This window comes from Lutra lutra, chromosome 12 (genome assembly GCF_902655055.1).
Source record: "Lutra lutra chromosome 12, mLutLut1.2, whole genome shotgun sequence".
NCBI classification, from domain to species: Eukaryota; Metazoa; Chordata; class Mammalia; order Carnivora; family Mustelidae; genus Lutra; species Lutra lutra.
Genome location: NC_062289.1, coordinates 21,964 through 46,834, shown reverse-complemented (window position 1 = coordinate 46,834; position 24,871 = coordinate 21,964). Strand labels below are relative to the sequence as shown.

General features: G+C 55.0%; 1 protein-coding gene across 1 annotated transcript in view; it reads right to left on the bottom strand.

Moving 5' to 3' along the window:
• PARD6G (par-6 family cell polarity regulator gamma) overlaps positions 1–24,503 on the bottom strand; it is an 80,966-nt gene extending 56,463 nt beyond the window's left edge. The window contains exons 1-2 of the mRNA XM_047697730.1: positions 24,215–24,503; positions 1,262–1,484 (exon numbers count right to left, since the gene is read on the bottom strand). Of these exons, the coding sequence (XP_047553686.1) occupies positions 1,262–1,484; positions 24,215–24,286 (295 nt within the window). The 5' untranslated portion in view covers positions 24,287–24,503. The remainder of the gene's footprint in view (positions 1–1,261; positions 1,485–24,214) is intronic.
• Between the last annotated feature and the right edge of the window lie 368 nt (positions 24,504–24,871).

Sequence of the window (24,871 nt, the reverse complement as noted above, 5' to 3'; positions counted from 1 at the left end):
AAAGCTGTGTGATCTCATGCCAGAGGACCCGTCGGAAAGGGCGGTCAGCAGATCTTCTGTGGCTCCCCCTCTGTGTGCTCCCTTCCAGCCCACAAACCAGTTGGCCCCAGCGAGTCCGCATGGAGCACGGGCTGTTGGCCAGCTCGCTCGGGCACCTGGATGTGCGGCTGCTTGACGGCACCTACGTCCAGATGGCCGTCCGTGCCGCGGGGACCCTGCCTGCCTTCAGAGCCGCGCTCCTGGCCCCACACATGGCCCCGGGTCCCGGCCTCCTCCTGCCGCCAACACTGTGGTGGCTACAGGGTGCGCCCAGCCCCCTGTCCCCACCGTGAGCTGCTCTTGTCCCTCTGCAAGTGTCCCTGAGGTGCTCTGCCCCGTGCAGGCGGCCAGCGGGGTCCCCGAGGTGCTCGCTGGGGGCACAGAAGGTCCGGTCATGACCACGTCGACCAGGAAGCACTGTTTTCCAAATGTCGAGCCGCACCTGCAGGGGTTCTCCTCAGTATTTCACTGTGAAACGGGAAGTTTCTCCCGAGTCTGAGATGAAAACAAACATCTAAACTGCAGCTGGGAGTGGCACGAGGACGCGCTTGAACTCAGCAGCGGGGTCCTCCCTCCCAACCAGACACCTACACGAGCAGTTTATTTTCCCATAAAATGATACTGTTACAGCAAAGCTAGGCCCTGAGCGCGAAAAGTTAACTGAAGTTATAACTGAAAGCTCGCATCATTTTCCAACCCTGAGAAGACGGTGGAGAGCACACACTGGCAGCCACAGCTTCACGCTTGCGGTACTGGCCTGTTTGTTAGTGAACGCCCTCGCTTCCAGCCAAATATGACAGCGTCAGTATTATTCCTTCCTCAGTATTTGGACGTCAGAAGTCAACACTACTGAAGACGGAAAATGCATTTTAAAGTGTCTAACAAGGGGCGCTGGGTGGCTCAGTGGGTTAAGCCTCTGCCTTCGGCTCCGGTCATGACCTCAGGGTCCTGGGATCAAGCCCGGCATCGGGCTCTCTGCTCCGCAAGCAAGGAGCCTGCTTCTCCATCTCTCTCTGCCTGCCTCTCTGCCTGCTGATCTCTATCAAATTAAAAAAAAAATCTTTAAATTGTCTGACAAATAACATTGAGCAAACAAACATCACTTTCTTTCAGCTGCCCACGGGACAGACACAAGAACCATGTGGCTCTGTCCTGACAGACGGCAGCGGGTGCTGCACAGTGTGACGGGCACTGGGGACAGGCAGCACCCCCGCCCCCATACCTCGTTTCTGGATGAAGACCCGGAGCAGAGGGTTTGCGCTGGACACGGCCTTGCAGAAGTTGTCGTCGTTGTTGATGGGCAGCAGGTCCCCATGCACGTCCGCGTAGCCGATGGTCACGTCCGTGTTGGAGATGTGGTGCGTGTGCACGACCAGCTTGTAGAAGTCTTCAAACTTCCCAGGCTTGTGGCGGTCCAAGGAGAACCTCCGGAACTCAGCCCCAAACTACAGCGCGAGAGACAGGGAGTAAATGAGTGGTGGGGAAGGGCGGCCAAAATAAGGCTTGTTCCCTGAATGACAAGCGTGTGACAGTATCCCTGTCCTCACGGAGCTTGTGCAAAGACAAGAGTGGGGGGAGCAGCTCCGCCAGCGCTGCGGGCAGGACGGGTGCTGGGGTTCAGGCTGGACATGAAGAGCAATGTCAAAACTAATCACCAGGACGGCGCGTGAAATGACAGGAGCCTCGGTGAGGGCCTCCACCCATGGCTGCCCTGCAGGCCCAGATTAGGGTCTGGACAGCCCTGAGGCAGGGTCAGACCCTCAGGGGCAGGAGGGAAGCAAGAGCCCCCTGGAAGCTCTGCTTTCGCCTGAGGGTAGTGGGTAGTCCTACAAGGACTTTAGGTTAGGAACTACCTGATAGGGTTTGCATTTCTAAAGGACCGAATGACAGTGCTTCAAAAGGGTCAGATCGGAAGCCAAAGTGAAGGGAGGAAGGACGGTGGTACAAAGGAGGCTTCAGAAATCTCAGGAGGCGGGGTCCTTGCACTGGCCAGAGGGACAGAGCAGGTCTGTCCCCAGAAAAGCAGGTACTCGCCGTGTGCCCTGGGGAACGCCTGACTGCCCTGGCCTTGGCTCAGGTACCCACGCAGTTCTCGGGGGAGAGGACCCCAGGTCACCTCCCGTGGGCTGCACCGTGTTGGCGTCTGAGGACACCGCCAGTCTGGCCCACGGTTTTCCGGATTAGGGTGGGTTGCTGCCCCTCACTTGGCTACAGGGGCCTTTACTCATCAGGCAGGACAGACGAGTGCTCTTCAATGTAACTGAAAACTAATTACAGTGGCTCCGGAACACACATAAACGAAACGTCCAATGACGTTTACACTGAACGAGTCGTTACGTCATCTAGACATTATGTCAAGGGCCAATCGCTCCCACCACATGGGTCTGTGTGGCTCTCAAACAGGGTGGGCGTCAGAACCACCTGGAGTCCCCCTGAGGTCACGATTGTGCTGACCTGGAGGCCAGCCCAAGACCTGCATTTTTAACAAGTTCCCAAGAGAAGCGGGTGCTGTCGGGCTGGGGACTGCACATACGAAACCCACGATTTTAGGGGAGTCCATCTCCCAATCTCCCCACCCACAGATCTCTGAGAATCAGAGCAAAAGCAAAAAAGCAAAAGGAAACAAAGTCCTCACCCACCCTGCACTGCCCCTGGAATAAAAACACTTCCAGGCACACAACAGCGGGACATCCTAAAACGTCGGTCTGGGAACGGCCACCCTCCCTGAGGAAGCTCGGCTCCTCAGTCTGCCTCCCACACGTGGGGTGAAGGGGGTGCGGCGGGGCTTCCCCCTTTGCTGCCATGGGGGTGCACAGCCCAGCAAACCTGAAAGTCCCACCCCGAATTCTTTAAAGACAGGAGTGATTTCGTATTTGTCCCCGCACGCCCCATGGGCTGGCCTCTGTACACGGGGACGGCACCCCGCGGCCACGAGACTCATCAGGATGCCCGGGGCCGAGCCTATGACGTGCACTCCGGGGAGTCCTTCTCAGCTTGGGTTGTGCCATCCCATCACGAACATGTGTCTGAACAGTAGCCACCCCCCTGCGCCACTTCAGTCCTGACACCGGTTAGCTTGCAGAGCGGCCTGAATCCCTATGCGCCCCCGTTCAGTAAACACGTCAAGGGAGTTGGATCCCGTCTGATGAGAGCAGTGAGCACCTCCGACGTTTGCGCTTCTTCCCCAGACTGGATGCCATGCACATGCTCTAAGCAACTCGGGCTGCCTCTCCTCCTCTCACCCCTGTGGGACCGAGGCCACATCCCAGCTTGAGCAGGGAGAACCAGCACGTTGGACAAGCCCGTTTGGTCTAAGACACAGCTAAGCTGTTTCTCACTTCTTCTATTAGTTTCCTTCAAAATACGTCCTACTGTGCTGATGTGAAATGAAAATCCAGATAAAGCTACTCTGACCTATTTGATAACGAGGCTGGCTTAGTCGATTCCACAGAATGGCAAACACGCTTCATATGTTGAATGAACCTCCAAGTTTAGCAAAAAGAGGTATGAAATGGGATGTTAGCATTTTCCCTACATTTTTATTGTGGCAAAATACACATAACATAAAACTGACCATCTGTGCCAGGTCCCCACCATCCACGTGCCTTTGATGCTGTGGACTGAGTCTGTCCCCTCGAACACGATGCCCCAGCCCCTCTCCCAGTCCCTCGCCATCACCTGCCCCAGGACTCTAGGACCGCGACTCCTCCCCGTCCTTCACATGAATGGGATCACACAGTTTGTCTCTGTGACCATGATGGGCATGATTCCTCCCATTCTGTGGGTTACTTTACTCTGTGCACCTTGGTCCTTCTAAGGGGAAATGTCACGGCTGTGGTCAGGACACAGGGAAGAGAAGGTGGGCGGTTTCAGGCAGCTAACTTGCCTGCTAACCTAGAACAGGTGCCATATGAAGGTTTTTCTTAAAAAACTTTCCTTAGTAAGCACTGAGCTTTGAAGTCCTGACTGGTTTGGAGTGAGGACAGGCAGCCCCGTTTGTGGGGTTCAGCCAGTTTGACACTGGGATAGCAGGTCTGACCCTCAGCAGTCACTACATGGTCATGAGCCTTGGGGGAGGCTCATGACCTGGGGGAGACCCCCCCCCCCCAGTGGAGATTCTGGGCATTTCAAGATGGTCTCCAGGGAAAGCTCAGGCATTTTCGGAGGGATCCAGACACACTACTGGAGTGGTCTTCAAACGTCACGTGCCCCTGAAGAACTCAAAAAACTACCATGATAAAAAGGATAATAAATTTTAAATTTATTAAATTTAAACTTTAAAATTTTAAAGTTAGCATGTAACTTTTTCTTTTTTCTTAAAGTATTTTATTTATTTGAGAGAAAGAAAGACAGAGATAGTGAGAGAGAGCACAAGTGGGGAGCAGAGGCAGAAGCAGGCTCCCCGCAGAGCAGGGAGCCCAATGTGGGGCTCGATCCCAGGACCCTGGATCATGACCTGAGCCGAAGGCAGAGGCGTAAGGACTGAGCCCCCAGGCGCCCCTGACTTTCATAAGAAAGACAAACAGTTGCAAAGGACACAATTTCTGGCGTTCTGCAGATATTTCTTTTAAAAATAAATATCAGATAATCTTTCAAATACAGTCAATGAAATCTAAATGCCATAGTGATGTGATGTCACCATCACGCATTTTAAAATAGAATAAGCAAACTCTTCTGGAGATCCCAGGTTCCACAGGGTTGCTTTTCCTGTTTGGTCTCTTGTTGCTATTACCCTGCCCCAGCATTTTATCATAATAATTTATGCCTGAGTGCCCTATCACTTTTCTGTGCAAGAAAAACAGATAAGTTGAATTAAACATTCTTTTTCACATAGCCACAAGGCTCTACGTGTGGAGAATGCTTCTACATTTTGTTGTCAGTGGGTATGGAGTTTTAATTCTGCCTATGGAAAGAGTCCTGGATTGAATGTACAACAATGTGAGTGGAGCTGAGGCTGGTAACGTGCTTGAAAACTGGCTAAAATGGCAAATATAATGCATGTGTATTTCACCAGAACTATAAAGTAATATAAAATAGATTTTTTGCAGTAAAGAAGGTTCTAGCCTGAGTCATTACAATGATTAAATCACGATTAGAACACAGCCACAACATTTCGTAGATAATTATTAACCAGCCAAAGTAAAGACTTAAAAAATCTTTCACTGAATGAAAACTGTTTAACACGCCACGAGGCAAGTGTGGCGTTGGCTCTCTTGCTCCTTCTTGCCGTGAATGTCAGCACTGGGAAGGCTTCTCTGGGCAGCGAGCAGATGGGACCGAGGGCTCCGAAGGTACGCAAGACCCCAGCTCTCAGACTCTCACCAGGTCGTGTGCCAAAGATAAATAATCATAGAGTGCTCTATCGTTAAAATTACTTTTGATAATCTATTAGCTGACAATTTAATTAGGACAACTTTGGATGCTGTTAGAAGCAAAATACTGGAAACAACTGGCTTGTATGATTTCTTGCCCAAACCCTTGGTGAAATTCACTTTCTCAATTTCTGGTAAGGACACCAAGAATTATATAACAATGAATCCTACCTGCTAATTATTGCATCTAGAGGAAACCTGTGTGATCTGATATAAGGGGGAAGTAAAAATATAAGATTTGTATTCCATGCCTTTAGTTTTTTAAATAAGATGCTTTTATCACAATGAAGTTGAATTCTCAGGTAACACCATTACCAGAAGTCTTTCAAAATGGATAAATGACCTAAATGTAGGACCTACAACTATAAATGGTTAGATGAAAACTCAGGGCAAAAGCTTTAGGATGCTGGGTCTGGCAATGGTTTCTTGGATAAGACACCAAAGGCAAGGGTTGCAAAAGAAGAAACAGACACTGCACTTAGGGAAATCTGCCTTTCCTGTATCCAAAGACATTGTCCACAGAGGGGGGCTCAGTCAGTGAAGCGCCCGACTCTTGGCTCCAGCTCAGGTCACGATCTCAGGGTCCTGAGGTCATGCCCACATTGGACTCTGCTCTCAGCATGGAGTCTGCTTGTCCCTCTCCCTCTGCTCCTCCCCCCAACTTGCTCGCTCTCTCATAAATAAAGTCTTAAAAAAAAAAAAAAAGAGGACACGATCCGCAGAGTATAAAAACCTGTAAAAAGGGAGAATGTTCAGAATGTATGGAACTGCTAAGTGTGCTGCAGCTCACTCCCACACAGTGGGTTAACACGTGTTACTGAGCCTCAAACAGGAGGGCTGTTCTGGCCCCGTCATTGCACAGACGAGCCTGGGGCACTCGGGGCCATGCGATCCTCGCGGATGAGGTCCCTGGACCCGTCAGATCCCGGAGGCAGAAAGCAGGTGGTGGGCGCAAAGAACTGGAAAGTCACTGCTTAATTGGCAGACTTTGAGTTTCACAGGACAAAGGAGTTCTGGAGATGGTGGGGACAGCTGCGCGGCACCGTGAATGTACTTTAGGACACTGAACTGCACACGTAAAACGGTTGGGCGGCAAATCTTTCGTGATGTGTGCTTTACAGTAAAAGAAATGGAGGGGAATAAGATTTCCGCAGGAGGCTGTGACAAGCTCGGATTCATTCCTATGATACGGACAGCCACTCACACAGGCAGGGCTGTCAGTGTGATCAGGAAAGCCCTGAGAAGGCTCTAATCTCTCCTACCTGGCTGATCTTGGGGTTCTGTGAGTCAGGAGTGAAGGCTTTTCAGGCGAATTGTAAGCAGCTGGAGTGTTAAAGGTGTGCCCCAAGAGCCTCAGAGCACAGCCTCTGGTTCAAATCCTTCCAGGAAATCTTGGTTCAATTACCGGCTGACCAGGACCCTAACAGTGGTCACACATGACAATAATACACTTTACAGAATTACTCTAGGGAAGTCATTAAATAAAAAGCAGCAACAAACACAAACCCTTCAGAGGGAAGGGTTTGATTTCCACATCATATTATTTAAAATGTTGAGTTTTCAACAAATTTATGAGATCTATAAAGAGACAGAAAAAAATGGCCTCCACGCAGAGGAAAATGAGCAGCAAACAGTCACTTAGGGTCCCAGAGGCTGTGCTCACAAGACAGAGATCTGAGATCAGTTATTATAATTATGTTCAAATGACTAAAGGAAACCACGTCTACAGAGCTCACGGAAACCATGAAAGCAAGGAACACGTTATAAACAAAGAGATGAAAATCATTAAAAAAAGAGAAACAGATGGAAATTCTGGAATTGAAGAATATAATAACTGAAGTGAAGACATTCCCTAGAGGGACTCGACAGACGGTTAGATGTGGCTGAAGAATCCGCCAACGTGAGGGTAGGTCTTTTGAGACTGTACTACCTACGGGGCAGAAAGACAAAACAGAGTCTCAGAGAGCTGTGGCCGGCTACCACGCATCCCAAGGAAGACACGACCTGGTAAGAGTCGAGAGCTGAGGTCTGGTGTGCCTTCAGAGCCCTCAGTCCCATCTGCTCGCTGCCCAGGGAAGCCCTCCCAGTGTGGACGTTCACGGCAAGAAGGAGCGAGAGAGCCAACGCCACACTTGCCTTATGGAGGGTTAAGCAGTTTTCATTCAGTGAAAGATTTTTTAAGTCTTTACTTTGGATGGTTACCGAGAGCGAAAAAGGCAGAAGGAATATTTGAAGACACAAAGTCCATAACTTCCCAAATCTGATTTAATCTACATACCGAAAAGTCCAATCTACAATTAAGATAAACTCAATGTGATCACACCTGGACGTATCATAGGCAAACTGTCAAAATCCAAAGCCCGAGAGAGAATCTTAAAAGCAGGAAAACAATTCATTACATAGAAAGGATCCGCAAGTATATGAATGACTTCCTGTCTGAAATCACGGAGGCTAAAATGTTGTGGGATGTCATGTCGGGGGGTGGGGGAGAGAATGTCAAGTGAGAACTCTGTGCCCAGCAACACTGTCCTTCACAAATGAGGGAGAAATGAGATAGTCTGAAACACACAAAAATAGAGAATTTGCCACCAGCAGACCTGCCTTATAAGAAATACTAAAGCTATGTGTCAGGCTGAAATAGAAGCCCAGTACCCGTGAACTTGAATCCACGGTAGGAACAAGCAGCACCGCTGAATGGAACTACGGAGGTGTACATAAATGGCAGCCAAAGTGTACTTTTGCTTGCTTGTAACGTGTTTCTTCTGATTAAAAGACAACTCCAGAGGCAGCCAGCTTTCCCACCTGCTGGGAGCCTCTACTTGGTCTACACCAGGCACGCTGACCCTGCAGCAAGACTAGGGTCTGAAGCAGTAACATTTGGCATGGTGCCGTGGGCTTTCCCTGGACAGTGCCAGGCTCTCCTGAGTGGATCCTGGCCTTACACTGCCCCCCAAAACGCAGTACTGACATGTCCTACAATAAAGATGAACCCTGAAAACATGCTAAGTGAAAGATGCCAGACACAAAAGACCAGATACAGGTCTTTTCACGTACGAGCCTGTTTACGTGCAAGGTACCGGGTAGGCAGAGTCACAGAGCAAACGGACTCCTGGTTGCCTGGGGCTGGGAGAGACGGGATTGAGAATGGCTGCTAATGGGTAGGAGGGTTATTTCTGGGGTGAGGAAAATGTTCCCAAATTAGATAGTGGTAATGACTGCACAACTCTGTGACTATACTAAAAACTACTAAATTTATACTTTGAAGTTGTGAATTTTATTTCACGTGAGTTATCTTATAGAGCCGTTTTTTTTTTAAGTTTCACCTCAAAGAATGATTTTTTTAAATAGCCAATTGAAGGCTGATTGGAAGCTGTATTCGGAAACACAGAAAGCCCAGAGAGTAACATCGGATGGGTTCAATGCAGACCCTGCTTTTGCTCTTGGCATACAGGAAACCCTAAGGGACCAAGTGTCCAGGCATGTGTTGTCAGCTTACACCAGTTTAGAAAATAAAGACTTTTAAGAAGCCCCCTCCCCATCACTGCTGGGTTTGCAGAGCAGAAACAGGATGTGAGATGCAGTCCAAGCTGGTAGGGCAGGCTTTTCCAGTTTGGATTGGTCCCACGGTGTTGAACTGGTAAGGACAGAGGGCAGGCATTCGGTGCAGGGTAGAACTTGCCTTCCCTCACACCCATCTCCACCCTTGCTCCAAACTGTAAAGGGCCCTCAGTCCCTCTTCTCTTCAGAAACTAAAACTCCATTCAGATGGTACTTCTGGAGTCACAAGACTCTGACAGTACCAGCCTGTTCTCATCGTTCAGTGTCACGGGACTCCAGGAGTGCTACCAGGATTATTTCTTATTTTCCAGGTTAAAAATACTAAAAATGTAAAATTTTCTTTTTCCTGATACCTAATGAGATCTCTCTACACTTTCCTGTATGTTACAAAAAATCCATTTTCTGTAGAACATGGCAGAGCACAAAAGGCTTGTTTGCATTGCCTGTCTTCATGTGCACAATTAAGTTTTAAGCTTCCCCATTGGAAGTGCCCCTCCAGCTTCTATACTGAGGGTCTCAGAGAGGGTGAGACATCTGCCCAAGGTCACAGAGCACCTGGATTCCAGGCTGGAAAAAAGACCCCATTTCCTGACTCTGATTCAGTTCACGTCTGCAGCACTAAGCAGCTACCACTCCAAGCTAACCGAAAAGTCATTCTTCCTACGATGGAAAACATGGTCCCCAGATATCCTCTTAAACTCGCTCAGGTGCTGTTTTCTTTAAAACTCTAAAATGGCACATTTTTTTGATGACTGAGAGGCAGCTCTGGCTCATCGTCATCCCTCCTGTGAGGGCTGAAGTCACAGGGAAGAGGAGGAAAACCAAGCTGAGCACCGTCTTCTCACTGAGGCCATCTCCACGGCTGTCTTTCCAGCTTGGGGCAGCGTTTAGGGGCTTGAACCCCACGTGAGGTCCCTGCACGCCCAGAGAGGACAGGGAGGGCTGACTCATCTCTGTTTCCTTCACTTGAAGACTGAAGCCTCACACATATCTGTGTTTCTAACAGTCTCGTGGGGCAGGCGCATACACCATTTTTAATCTCAAGCCACCTGGGAGAGAGGTATTATCCCTTCACGGAGGCAGGCGGCTCAAACCCTGGGGTGCAATTGCAGGTTCATGGTCTCTCTTTGCCACAGCATCCGACTCGATTGCCCCCCACCCCCAGCTCGTCTCCCTCTTCAGGCGGTTTTCACAGAAACGGGAATTGAAGGGCAAGTTCTCTAATTCTCAATGTCTATCCTCTTTCATCATTTCCTTAAAAAACTTGCTGTTTTTTAAAAAAGTATTCTTCCTTCTTATGCATTTAAAGCAAGGTAGTCTTTGCTCTGAAATAGCACAAAATTGGCCATACATGCCTGTGAACACAGCCACCACAGGGAAACCAGCAAGATTCATGCAAGACAAAAAAAAAAAAGGGGAGAATCGCCGTCTAGCATCTGGTATGACGCTTGGGGTGCCAGCTGGAGCCCGGAGCTCACCCGCTCTGGGGCTGGTCCAGCGCCCGGGCCAGCTCGTGAGGGCCCTTGTAGGGACATCTGACCAAGACCTGAGCCATGTGTGAGGATGCGTGCTTGTATACCTCCAACACGCATGCTTTAAAAAAAGAATTGGAGCCACACTGCTTGGTATGTTTTTCTTTATGGTTTGAATAGGGATAGAACCACATAGCTCAAAATTCAAAAGGTTTTCAGTAAAAAGTCTCCCAGCCACCCAGCCCCCTCCCTACAGGAACCAGTGATTTCAGCTGTCTGTGTCCTTCAAAGCCATGCGAAGGCGTTGTATGTGAACTCTATCCACGGTCCTTCTTTTCTAAACAAACAGTAATACACGCTCTACACTGGCCCTCTCTGTGCTTTTCTTCACTTATCTGCTCCACTGTGAAAACATTCCTTCTCTGGATGCTTGTGGTCTTGTGGAGGAGGCGTCTCCAGCAGTCAGAGGCCCCTGAGTGAGGAAGGGTAAGTCACTGGGCCCACAGGGACATGACAGGGTGTCGTCAGACTCACCCCGCAAGGCCACGGGAGCCAGGCATTCAGGTAGAGTCCTTACCAGCTAAAATTTGTTCAGTAACTGAGTCACCTGTTAGATGCCTCCAAACCCCACGCGGCCACCAGTCTGTAATTACCGCATGAGTGACAGCAGCAAAGGAGCACGGCCGGAGAGCAGGGCTGGGTGTTCTAGACCAGTATCGCTCCTGCACACAAGTCTTCACTCAATTGAGGAATTAAACTTCTATTAACTGGTTTTAATGTAAAATTCTAGAATTTTAATTAAGTCAAAACAGGAACACAGGAGGAGATTGGAGCATGAAGTCACAAGCCGGGTCCCATGCCACACACTGGCCCAGGCCTATGGGTTAGATCTGAAGCCAAACAACAGAGTCACGCGCCCCTCCCCCACGCCAGGTGTCACTGCGAAGCGGCGGCGTGATCACCTTCAAACCCAAGGAGGCGGTGTCCCAACGACTACCTGCACGCAGGCGAGTGACAGGCGACCCGGAAGGGTCCTCAGCCATGTGGAGCCGTCGGTGCGGAAAGCAGCCTGTGTCCCCACTTCGACGGCACAGCGGTCCGCGCGGGAGGTGGAGACACGGCGGCTCGCGGGGTCCCGCCGCACCCGGAACGCCCGAAGGTGCGTGTGGGGGAGAGGCCTTGTTTCCACGTCTCCTGCACTGGGCTTTACGCGTCGGAAAAGAACGGGTCTCCTCGTCATGCCCGCCCCGCCCCCAGGTCCCGCAGTCCAGCGGCCCCAGACCCACTTGCTGAATAACCAGGGTCACGCCAGGCTCCTGCTGTCGCCGGCCGGTCCGCGCGCGGGGCGGCTCTGGGCACCAGGCGGCGGGGGGAGCCCAACCGAGAAGAGGCCCCGAAACTACGCGCCAGCGGGAAGACCCGCCGCAGCGAGCCGGGGCGCGTGGTACCTCCCGGAGCGCACGGGGTCGGTCGGTGCACGCGCCGGGGGAAGGCAGCCGGCGGGTCTCTCCCCGCAGCCGGGCGGGTCACCCCCTGCTCTCCCCCCGCAGCCCGGCGGGTCACCCCCTGCTCTCCCCCCGCAGCCCGGCGGGTCACCCCCTGCTCTCCCCCCGCAGCCCGGCGGGTCACCCCCTGCTCTCTCCCCGCAGCCGGGCGGGTCACCGCCGGGTCTCCCCGACACAGCCCGGGGTAGGGGCGGCCGCACCGCCGCGGCCGGGGCTCGGGGACGGGGCGACCCCCGCAGCCTGCCTGCAGGACGGGCCTCGGGGAGGCTCTAGGAAGCAGCGCGCGGGGAGGCTCCCGCACAGCGAGGGTCCAGCACAGCCGCTCTGCTCCTGATTGCGGCACTAACACAACGAGGACTTGTTTTACCTAAAAAATGCCCTCCAGGCCTAGACTCCTCAGTTGCCGTGAAACTGCTGTCACCTTGAGGGATCCAGGAGGGTCCTGGACACTGGGTCTCATTCGGACCCCCGCTCCCGCTGACCAGGGCCCGAGGCCGAAGCCCAGGGTTCCTAGGGTCGTTTCCCGGAGGGACATGCTGTCTTGGGTAAAAGATACCCCGCGGGCTCCTTTGTCCTTTCGCACACGACAAGCGCAGACTTAAGCTGACGCACCGACGCCACCCTGGTTATCCTTCCTGGTTACCCCGCAGCGCCTGAGCTCTCTCCGCGGGGCACCTCTCCGCCCAACATTAGGGACCCACCCGCCCCCCCACAAACGGAAACTCCCCACTGCGGCCAGTGAGGCCCCGCCCCCCACCACACCCCCGAGGCCCCGCCTCCAGGACCCTCAGGTGAGAGCAAAGGGGTAAGTCATCAGAAAGATTTTCAGGGAAAACATTCACCAAAATATTTAATTGTCAAAAATGTTAAATTTTCAACAGAGGAAGCACATTCCCAGGATGAAATGTAATTAAGCCAACAGAAATGCTGTTTTAGAGGGGCGCCTGGGTGGCTTAGTCCGTGAAGCGTCTCCCTTCAGCTCAGGTCAGGATCCCAGGGTCCTGAGTCCGAGCCCTGCTGAATCTAGTGTGATCCTTAGGGCGCAGCACGGAGCAAAGCCACAAGGCCCAGCCCAGAGCTGTGACTCCTGCTTAACCCAAGAGCCCAGGGAGCCAAGCACTCTGGGCCCGCCTGCGGCCCGTGAAGCCAGGCTCTCTGGAGCTGGACCTCCCCATCATGTGTGCCTGAGCCAGCAGCAGCACTGTCACCTGGGAACGGCTGCAGATGTGTGACCTCAGGCCCCAGGCTTAAGGAGGGAGTCACTAGACTCCCAGTGACTCAGGCACACATCAGTCTGAAAAGCAGGGCTGTACCCATCCCAGGGGACATCTCGACAATCACTGCTAGGGGCTGCTGTTTAGGATTGGTTCCTTGAACAAAACCTTACTGAATGCCAGGTGTGCGTGGCACCTGGTGCCAGGGCCGAGTGCCTTCATGGGGCTGACGGTTGTTTGAGAGCCCAGTGCTGGGCAGTGATCACACATGCGGATGTGTAGTTCCAAACTGAGAAACGCACACATGGAAACTACAGGACGCAGGCCCTGATTCGAACTGTGTGTCTAAGGAAACGAAACACCCAGGTGAAGAGAGGACCGGAGCGGCTTGGCCACAGCACTGGTGGAAGGAGCACAGACAGCCTCAGACGTGACAGATCTCAGATGCCTCTCTGCACAGTGATGCAGCCATATCAGGCCGTTTGGGGACAGGGCCAAGGAGCAGGAGTGCATGCGTCTGCCCCAGAGAAAATGGTGGGAAGACTTCCATTCACAGAATGATCCGGAAGCAAAGGCTGTTATTCTCATGTGGCATTTGTTGGAGCGTGGGACCTGCTGTGGGATGACTTCCTGAGCTGACGTGATGAAACAGTATAAATTCAGGCCACAGACCTGTGAGTCAGATGGGGTGTAGCCGACAGCAGAGCCTAGCCCCTTCCTGGGCTCCATCCACCTACTCCAACCTGCAGGGATGATGGCCCAGCTGCGGCAGCCACAGGACGACTCAGGGGAACAACCCTGTGAGGGCGCTGGGGACGGAGAACCCAAGCACCTGGGTCACTTTAGTGAGCACGTATGTGTGCTACAGGTCACATGTGTGCTCCTCTGCTCACACACATGATCTGCGTCCATGGACCCCGCCCTGCTTAACGGAGATGTGGGGCAGGGCTGAGAGTGGAGGACACAGAGATCTAGGAACAGGGTCCATGGTTTCTGTCTGGCAGGGATTTCCAGTATGGTAGAACAGGTGTGGTTAGTGCCATGCCTTCTGTACAAGCTCTCTTTAACCCTAACAGCCATGCAGGAGCGTCACTGGTCCCATTTTAAAGGCCAGGAGACTGAGACCTGGAAGGATTCGATCCCTGACCATAGTTACGAGGGTAGTGAACAGAAGAACTGGGGCTGATGCCAGAGAGAATGCAGAAAAGATCTAATGAGCTTCAGTGGTAAACTGAGGACTCCACGGTGGAAGTCAAGCCCCGGGACACCCCACTGGGAGCAGACTCCCCAGGTAGGAAGGGGTGCCTGAGCCCGCTAGCCTGAAGAAGGGTTGCCGGCATGTGGGAACCTTGAGGGCGGGTCTGGCTGCTCTGGAGCTGAGGGTCACGGTGCAGGAGACCTGGCTGCTTTGAGAGGTGGAGCTGGCAGACTGGAGGGACGCAGGAGGTGAAGGCCAGGTTTCTCACCTGGCCCTGCCTCCATGGGATTTCTCGGACGCGGAAATCCACTCCAGCAGAAGCTTGGAACCCTGGCCCCTTAAGGAAGCGAGGTGACATCCTAGTATGAACTCACGAGTCACAAAAAAGGGGGCAGTTTCCAGGGACGGGGATGGGCTGAGATGAGATGGGGTCTGGACCAGTGATGTCTTACCCATAGAGATGGGAGGGCAGAGTCATGAGGCACAAGGCCCTGCAGGGGCAAATTCCCAACTGTCCTTTTCTGGCTCTGTGCCTCTGGATAATTTAAACTTCTCTGAGCATATTTCCTCCTTCAAAAAAAAAAAAAGGGACAAAAACACATTTTTCATAGGGTTTTTGTGAGACTCAAATATATGTGCATGCTGAGCGAGTGTGGTCCCAGCAGAGGGGCTGCTGCTCACCAGAGTGCCTGGAGAAACGCATCACACATGGGCGCTCACAGGGCTGTGGTCTCAGCCCTTCTCAAAGACCCAAACTTGCCCACACAGTCGGGCAGCCCTTTCGCTATGCACCCGCAGCCATGCCACTCAAGGGGCATCTGCTGAGGGACATGTCCAGGGGTGCCAGGGAGCAGGGGAGTCGCCACGATACTCTGCTCACAGCCGCAAAGAGGAGGACGTGGGAGAGCTGGTCAGGTTCACCCTGTCCCTGCCATCTCTGCAGCACAAGTCGGGACCCACAGGACTGCCTGGGAGAGGGGTACTCACAGGGTGCGTGCGGGATGCTGAGGGAGTCGCACAGCCCCCAGCCAGTGTCAGGAGGTGCGGGGCCGGGGTGCAGGTAGAGGATATGACTGCCGAGTGCGGCTGGGCAGGTAGGTGGTGTCTGTTTTCCAGAGCTGGAATCAGGGAATGACATAAAATACAGGGGAAGCGACTGAGGGTTTAAGACCTGGTTTTGGCACTTAGAGACAGAACCTTGGTCAGGTGACCTGAAAGGCGAGTCCCCGGGGTCCTCTTCTGCCCAGCCCATGCACACGCTGGCAGAAAGCCCCACACAGCCGGTGCTCCAGGAAAGGGGGCTGTCACCGTGAGACCTAACTGTAGCTGAACACAGGTCACACCGCCTGGACTCTCCTCCGGTTGGTGGGACCGAGTGGCAGCTGCTCCCACTGGGCTAGTGGAGGTTCCCAGAGCTGGGAGGGAGCCCAGAGACTACGTGCCTCCCAAAAACACAATCAAGGCCAAGTGTGGGGCATCCGTGGTGGCACAGCCCGGGCCACTCACCAGACTGTGCCGTGACTAGTCCTCCACTGCCTGGGCCGAGGAGAGGCATCACTGACGGACAAGCAATGGGGCCACGCCCCGGGGAGACTGCTCCCAGCCTGTGTGCTGGGGGGACAGGGCCGGTGACGCCAAGCTCATGGGGAGAAGGGATCCTGGGGCAGCTCATCTCCTGAGGACTGGACGAGGGTCCTCAACACCCCATTTCCTGCAGGAGGGTCTCCCAGACCTGCAGAGCCCCTCGGTCACCTTCCAGTCCACGGGAGCAGGTTCCGGGGAGCCTGGGCTCTGTGCCCCTAACCTTGCATGGGTACAGCGGCCCATGGGCCCAAGGGGACCAGAACCCAGAGGCAGGGCGCCACCTCCTCCTTCACGTGAGGGACCATCCCACAGACACAGAAGTTTGTTTTGTCCCACAGCAACACCCCATTATCATCACAGACCAGAGAGGGAAGTGAGGTTAGGACCCGTGGGTGGGGAGCCGGTGGCTCGGGCCCCCATGCCGTGGAAAACAGGATACAGACATGACGATCATCTCCGAAGCCCTCCAGCATGGCCCTCACAAGTCTCCCTCCCGCAACCTCTACCCAGGGGCCTCGGGGTCCTTCCGCGAAGCACGTGTCCCCAGAAAGAGGCCCCTTGTCTGTCCCTGCCCTGTCTCAGAAGCAAAGGCGCCAAGAGAGCTCTGCCTTGTAGGCAGGCCAGCGCCTGAGCCGCCTGCGGTCAAGCGGGCTGATGGGAGAAACGGAGAACAGACTCGGCTCTCCGTGGGACATCCAGGAGGCCAGACAAAGCCCCGGGACGGGCTGCGAGGCAACGGTCACACCTGCAGGCGTGTGAGTGAGCCGAGCCGAGGGGGGTCGAGGCGGCAGACCTCCCAGGGCACAGGCGGTCTGACGCTTGCCCGCACAGCTGTCCACACCCGCCAAGCTGCAGGTGGCCCATGAGGCCTTCGCTCTCTGGACTTGAAGCTCAGACATTCATGTGGGGGGAGATCTCCCTTTCTCACAGGACAGCCTGCGCACCAGATGCCCTGCGACCCGTCGAGCAGCCCCCAGGCCCACCTGTGCTCATCTGGAGTCTCTGCTTCTCCCACGACACCAGGCCCACCAGAGGGGCCCACGGAAGCTGGTGTGGACTAAAGGAAAGCCAAGGAAGACAACAGTACCTGCAACCACAGAGCCGCAAGACGGAGGCTAAGAGCCCCTTTAACACCAGCGGTGGGGCCTTAAATTCTGCAAGACAAAGAATCTCTTCCTGATTTATTTTATTAATCAATAAACCCATAATAAGTTGTGGTTCAAGGCTTTTGGAATTCCCAAATGGTCAGACCTCCTACAGCCACTTCAACGAAATCCCGTTGAGTCTGGGCTAGAGCCGAGAACAGCCTCACCAGGTGGGAGTTAAACCAAACCGGAGGTGGCCGCCCAGGGACACGCACGCAGCCTGGGGCACAATCTACACAGGTCAGTGTCCCTTGTGGACACGAGGCTAACCCGTGACGTCACGTCCGAGAACCAGCACCGTCCCCTTCAGTGACAGAGACCCTGACGGTGGTTACACCAGGGGTGGATGCTGACCACACAGGACGTGAGGGAACCTTCCTGGATCCGGGAGCGCTCCGTCCGTGATCTGTAGTGTTCGCCTGGTGTGCAAACACGCACCAGCTCGTCAGGCTGCCTGAGATGAGGGTGCGCCCCGTCACACAGGAGAGAGGCCACCACGTGAAGGAGGTGTGGAACAGCCTCCCGGAACAGCGGCTCTCTCAGCCTTGAGGCCGGGCGAGGGTAGGACCAGGCGGGTTGGAAGAAGCTTGGCCTGCGGACCCAAACCGGGGATTTAACAGCTGGGCCCTGCATGTGGCCCGGGGTGGTTTTCAAACTCTGTAAGCAACAAAACTGTTTTTCCTCCCCCCAAGTGAAATGCAACACACTCCCCGCAAAATACAGAGCCGAAGCTCTGGTTGGGGGCAAGGAGGGGAGCCTGCTGGAGCCTGCTCCTGCCCGGAGCCCCAGAGGAACGCAGCCTGGGGAGGAGAGAGAGAGGGATGGTGGGCTGTGCCTCTCCCCCGCCCCCGCCCGAGCTTGCGGCCTGTAATCAAACACTGAGGAACTCTGCAGACACCTCACCGCAGAAATAGCAACATGGACTTTTCAGTCCATTTCCTTCTGGCTTCCAAAGTTTCTCTTGTTTTGTTCAGCTCATCCTTCCCCTGCTCCTGTCTGCTCTGTCCCCCGTGGCATTCACAGGGAATGAACAAGGCCACTGACCCAGCTCAGAGGTACCCTGGAAATAATCCCATCGGTGAGTCAAGCTGTGCTCACCTTCCTCAAAAAGTAGTTCTTTTCTAAAGCACCCTAACAATTTCTGAACTAGTAGCTCCTGGGAAAATGGAGTTGTTCCTTACCTGAATTCAACTCAGCCAGCATTTACTGGGTACCTCCTATATGCAAAACACCGCTCTTCACACTGTAGATGCCAAGAGTTTCCTTGGACCATGCTACTGAGAAATGCAGCTAGTGTTCTGAGCTGACCTCCCAGTCTAGCACAGCGGACAGCCCCCAGACTAGAAAAGTGCGGGCAATGAGGGGAGAAGGTGCTCTGACTTATCTCAGAGGAATCATGGCCAACTTCAACATTGCTGATGCTGGGAAACAGACAGGAACGGTTCCTGGAGGCTGACATCATGAGGGCCCTTGCTGGGCGGGCAGGCCGGCTGGGAGGCAGGGGAAACCTCTGGGCTCCAGGAGATGTGAAGCGTGATTTGGTGACACTATGGATACTAGAATGATGGACCCTCCCCTCCCCCAGTCTTCTCACTCGCCAGAGCAAACCACTGGACCCTACGTCTCTACTCTATCTTGACTCTCTTCATCCCCCAGCACAAGCCCTACACCCGGCACAGAGTGGTCGCTGCATAAATGAATAAAGGAACGGCTGAGCACAAGGCAGAATCCGACTTTTAAGGACACCTACCGAATAGAGGACGTCCCTTGAGACCAAGCCACAGAATCCGCTGTGGTGACGTAAGACTAGAACTTTCCCCCACAAAGCACAGGAGCTACCCTTACCAGCACTAGCTGCAGGCAGCCCAGAGGGGTCTGTCTCACTGTACATGGGGTACCTGCACCAACACCAGCACCTGCACCTCGGGGCCTGTCCGAGGAGGAGGAACCAGGAGCCCTCCTTCCCCAGTAGCCACTGAGAGTTCATGGCCAAGAGCACACACTCTGGAGCCAGACTGCTCAGGCTTTCTGGCCTCGGGCGGCTTCGCAGATCTCCCTGGACCTCAGTGCTCCTCTCGTATAACAGTGACGGTAACAGAACCCATCTTGCAGGGCTGTGATGGAGGTTAATGACTGAAATTTGCAAGTGCAATGTATTTAGAGCAGCGTCTGCAGGTGTACACACTTATACACTGGGAAGGACGGTTAAATAATCCTAAACATTTCTGAGCACAACCTATAGACAGAGGGCAGCATTCAGCCCAGACCATCTGTATCCACCCCCAGCGTGACCGGGGCAGCCTCAGAGGAAGGCTGCAGGCTGTGTGTTGGGGCTAAAAAAGGTCACGGTCCCTGCCATTGATCCCCAGGTTCACAGAAGAGTAGAAATGTGCCAAGAGGAAGGGGTGAGCCAGTAAGCATGTCCACAGCCAGCTGGACAGGTCTGACACCACCCCTGATGCTCCCTTTTACCACTGGGGTCATGGTGGTTTCTGTGGCTGCCATGCCAAGCTCCCTGCTTGTCTCTAAAAGTGTGGGAAGCCCCTTCACTGGGAAAGGGTCAGGCTGATTCTAGACATGGTTCACAAACGTGAGAGCCTCTGATGCCTTGAATGGTTCCACCTTCCAATCTTGACACCCCTTTCCTCAAGGTAGGAGAACTCTATCTCAATGCCACGAGTCCTAGGAAAGGGCTTGAACCCCTGGCCAGTTGCCCCAGGAGAGTTCATCGGGCTTTCTGCTGCTCCCAGGCCAGAGGTCCACATCAACCCCCTTGGCACCCACCAGCCTGCCAACTGCTTCTGGGGTCCCTGGTGAGAGTCTCCTCCAGCGGCAGCCTCCCTCATCAAGTCACCCAACCTGTTTGAACAGATATGCACACGTACAAAACCAGAATCTTGAAAGGGTGTAGCTGACACACACAGGTGAGTCAAACCTCGTCAGGCGGTTCTCAACAGCCCAGGGGAGGCAAGTGCTCAACCACCCTGTGGGGAGGGCCTGGCCCAGGCCCCAGCCCACCAGATGGAGAGACGTGTCCCTGCAGCACCCAGCAGTAGACAGCCTCAGCCAGACATAGGGTCTGAGGACCAGGGGAAACACACAGGCTTAAATCACTGCTTGGAAAACCTGTTGTCAAGCAGGTCCCATAGCTCCATAAAAAGTAAGAACGGTAACACTGCCAGGAAGAGAGAGGCAGCTAAAAACAGATGAGTGGTCCACAAATACAAAAATCTTCAATTCATCGATAACTTGAGGATTGAAGTAAAACCACAGGACGGGGTTCCACTTATCCGATTGGGAAAGAATAAAACACTCAGGGCTAGAGGGCGGGAGGGCAGAGAGAGGATGGACAGACAGGAGACGGTAGGTAAACGTGCGCAAGAGCCTTTCTGCAGGAAAATTCCAGCAACATGTAGTCCAAGTCTTCAAAGCGTGAGCTCCGCCAGCACAGACAGTGCGCTTCTGGGGATCCGTCCCAAAAAGTGAGCTCTTCCCATCCTTTACATAACAAACCTCTACTCTGTATATGTTTGTGTAGATGTGTAAGTACAGAGATGTTTTTCACAGCATTGCTTATTATAGAAAACACTGGAAATGAACCCAATAGGATACTGGTTAAATTAATTATGGTTTACACACAAGATAGAACATAGGTAGTAATTTTAAAAATATGTTCTTTAACAACACTAACGACATGACAAAACACTTGAAGGGGGACTCAGGCTAGACCGTCACATGCCTGTAGAATATGACTCTGATTCTATAGAAGACAGAAGTGTGCACCTAGAGGTTCCAGAGGGCAGGCTGTCACACTCAAGAGAGGCTCAGTTTCGGATGGGAGAATTACCCCGTTTTGTGCCTGATGTGGTTTCTGAATTTTCAGCAATGACAGTGTTTCTTGAGAGTACAGAAGAGCCTCCAACATGATTTCAACAAAGCAGCACACTAGACTAAAACCCTCAGTAGTACCTTGTCCCCAGATGCAATGGATGTGGCACGCCTGGGGCTGTACGCATAGTCCTCGGTCTCTGCCCTGAACAGTCGCCCTGTGCCAGCACTGGGAAAGGGGCCATGAGATGAGCAGGGGCTGGAGGACAGCGGGAGCTCGGCCCAGACAGCATCTGATGGGCTGGGTAGGAGAGGGTCGGCGCCCAGGGCGGATTCTCAGAGAGCCTTTCAAGTGGAAAGCCACATAACCAAGGCCAACAGACCACCAGGTTAAGACAACGTGAGTGAGGCCCAACCAGAAGGCAGAGGCTCGGAGGGGACACACTGCGGACGGGGGTAGCGCGCTCCTTCTCAGAGCTGGAGACCTGTGATGACTCCGCCCCTTGTAGACGCCTCTCCTAGCACTGGTCCTCCTGCTAACCCAAGGGGCCAAGACTTGCTCCCCTGGGCCTGAGACATGCTCCCCGAGACCTATGCACAGCCCCTCCTTCCACGCGGCAGGTCTTATGGGAGGAGAGGCCAAAGTCAAGCAAATGGCAGCCTCGGTGCCAGAACTGAGAAGGCAGAAGTGCATTCCGCTGGTTTGGGGAGGAGTAGATGACTCACACGTATTAAAGCAGAAATGTTTGGGGAACGTAAGGGCCTGTGTGATGGGGAGAACCACCGGGTAAAGACGATGTCCCTGAGGCTTTGGAAGTTGAGTAGCTGTGGCACATGGCCAGAAATGCTGAGAGCAGGAGAGGTGAGTTTCACACCCAATATTCTGAAACACCACAGAACCCTGAACTGTGGGGACTGACCGTTCCAACTGTGGGCAGTCTGCGGCCTTCCACACGCTCTTGTAGTCATCACTTCTTTCTGTCCTGGGAGGTGAGAGGAACAGGAACAGTGCCCATTTTACAGATAGACTAACAGAGGCTCTGAAGGGTCAAATAACTTTCCTGAAGGCTCCAAAGAGTAGGAGGCAGCAGACCTGGCTGTGCTCAGCCCCCAGCACCATTTTCGCCACCTGCAAACCCCGGTGTTCTGGTGCTTCTCTGAACACGAACAGAGACCTCATTGTCATCAAGTTTTGCTTCCTGTATTTTGACAACAGCAGCTGCAGTAAAGGCTCCTGGCAGAGATGGGTTCATGGTAGCAAATATTAATTTTTAAGGGGGTCAGTGGGAGGCTGTGTACGGAGGGAAGAGCCAAGTGGATTCTCTGGACAAACAAGGCAAGTCCCAGCACCCAAAATGGTGTGTGTGTGTGTGTGTGTGTGTGTGTGTGTGTGTGTGTGTGTGTTGAACCAGCCAGCTCAGCAGGGCCCACCCAGGGTGGTGTGGCTCTCCTAGGGGTGCTCCCAAGTTCAACCAAAACTCCAGCTCTGCCCCTCACCTCCAGGGGAACAGTCAATGCATCTGAACCTGAGCCCAAGCACCCTTCTTCACTGGGGAGCTAGAGGGGTAGGGCAGTCTGGGGCAGCCCACGGGCCAGCCAGGACATCCACAGCCCCCCACTGCCCTCCTGGAGGGGACGCAAAGGCTCTTCCCCTCCCTCTCCCAGCAGCCTGCATGGGAGGCCACCAGCTGCCTCCGGATCGCCCCTTCTAGACAGACGTCTGGACCTTGTTGCCATCAGGCAGCCGCAAGGTGCACGCGGCTTTGGAGTACGAGGAATGTGGCTTGTGACTCAGGAAGAGTGCTTAATGTCAGTCAATCTACACTTAAAATCAAAGGGCCACGGGAGGGGCAGCAGGAGGGCCCCTTGCTGTAAGTGCTCTGTGTGTGCACTGTGCTTGCTGGAAATGGCAGGAATGCACACCCAACAAGGTGTGCGACCACGTCGCCGCTATAAAAACGGGCCCTCCTGGGACTCTCTACATTGTTTCCTACAACTGCCTGTGAACCCATGATGATTTCAAAAAGTTAAAAAGACCCACCACATGTGCTCAGTGCCTATGAGAGCGGTCAAAGAACTCTGATCAGCCACGTTCCTAACCCAGTTGAAGAAACCAACAATAGTCTGGAGCTCCCACTCATGCCTGTGGTTCTTTCCTCCCCAAACTCACAGGGGGCACATGCGATTCAGGAGGGTGGGGGCACTCATGGCCTGCAGAGGGGATGAGTCCCGGGCAAGGGTCACAGAATTAGCATAGGGAGAAGGCTGCGAGGAGGAGTTCATAGAAAGACCGTCTCCCCAAGATGAGAATGAAATCCAACTCACTGATTCATTGCGGAGAAACCGGCCCCGGTCCTCGTTGGAGACCCTGTAAACCCCTTACCAAAGGAACCCTACGGCCCTTGACCCGCAGAGGCGGCCTGCGCAGGGGGGTAGCCGGACTCAGCTCCTTAGGCACAATCGCTCCGCACGGAGTGGGGGCTCTGAGCCCACCCTCCGGCCCAGCCCCTCTCCCAAGCCCTCAGGCTGCTCCGCCTCGTTTTCCAGGAGGCGGGAGGCACAGAGAAAGGGCGAGAGGGCCGACTCCCAGGCAGCAGCAGCGAAGGGCCCGAGGAGCCCCTCCTCCGGGACCCTGAACAACAGCAACCAAGACCCTCGCAGACGAAAGCGTCAGCCTCTAAGGAGCCGCCCCCGCAAAGGGCAGAAGCGCCAGATCCTATCCGCCAATTAGCCGAACGCGCACAGACACAGCAAGTTGGGGCACGCTCGGGCCGGGGCGCGGGCAGCGGGAGGGGCCACCGGCCGGGCGCGCCGGGAGAGCCTGGGCCTGGGGCGTGCGGGCGGGGCTGGGGGGTCCCGGCCGGCTGCCGCTCACCCCTCGCGCGTTCCGAGGCTCCTCCGAGGCGAAGGAGGAGGCGCGGCCCGGCCCTCCCCCCCGGCCCGGGCCCCACAGGCTCCCCAACGGCCCCACTCTGAGCAGCCCTCGGGTCGCCCCGGAAACGCCGCCCCTCCACCGTGTGGCGCACCGGGTCGTCTCCCGCCCGTGGAACAAAAGAGCCGCTCCCGCGGGGGTCCGGAGCCCGCGCGGCCCTCCCAGCGCTGGGCTCCAGCGGCACCCATCGCGCCGCCGGGCTTTGTGTCTGTGCGGGGGCGAGAAGGGCGGCGGGACCCCCGCGCATCCCGCCGCGGCGCCCGCGCTCCAAAGTTGCCGCCAGCCCGCGTACCCCCCGCAGCGCCCAGCCGCCCCCCGCGGGGCGCTCATTCATTCGCGGGGGTGCAGAGCGTCGGCGCCGGCTCACCTTGCTCTTGACTTCCACCGCGCTGCAGTCGTAGAAGCGCAGGGTCTGAGACTTGTGGAAACTCCGGTTCATGGTTCCGGCCCCGCGCAGCCTCGCCTTCGCCCCGGCTCCTCGCTCCAGGGGCTGCAGGAGGACGCTGGGGGCGGCGCCCCCCGCCCCAGCCCGGGCCCCGGCCCAGGCCTCGACCCAGCCCGAAGCCGCGCTCGCTCGGCCGCCCCGCCGCTCCGAGTGCGGCGGCCCGAGCTGGGCTGGCCGCGCGCCTCGGGACTCCAGGGGCCGCGCGCGGGAGGAGCTGGGGACGCCGCGCGCGCCGCCCCGAGGACCCGTCCCCAGTCTCCGCCCCGCGCCCCGAGGACCCGCCCCACGAGCCCCAAGGACCCAGGTCCCGCCCCGCGTCCCAAGGACCGGCCGCCAACCCCCCCGATTCCACGCCCCCCAGGACCCGCCCCCAAAGCTCCAAGGGCCCCTGTCCCTCCCGCGCCTAGAGGACCCGCCCCCGAGGACCTGCTCCACGAGTCCTAAGAACCCACGTCCAGCCACGCGCCCCGAGGACCCGCCCCCGAGGGCCCGGCCCCCCCCAATCTCCGCCCCGAGCCCTAAGGACCCGCCCCACGAGTCTCAGGGACCCTGGTCCTGCCCCGCGCCTTAAGGACCCGC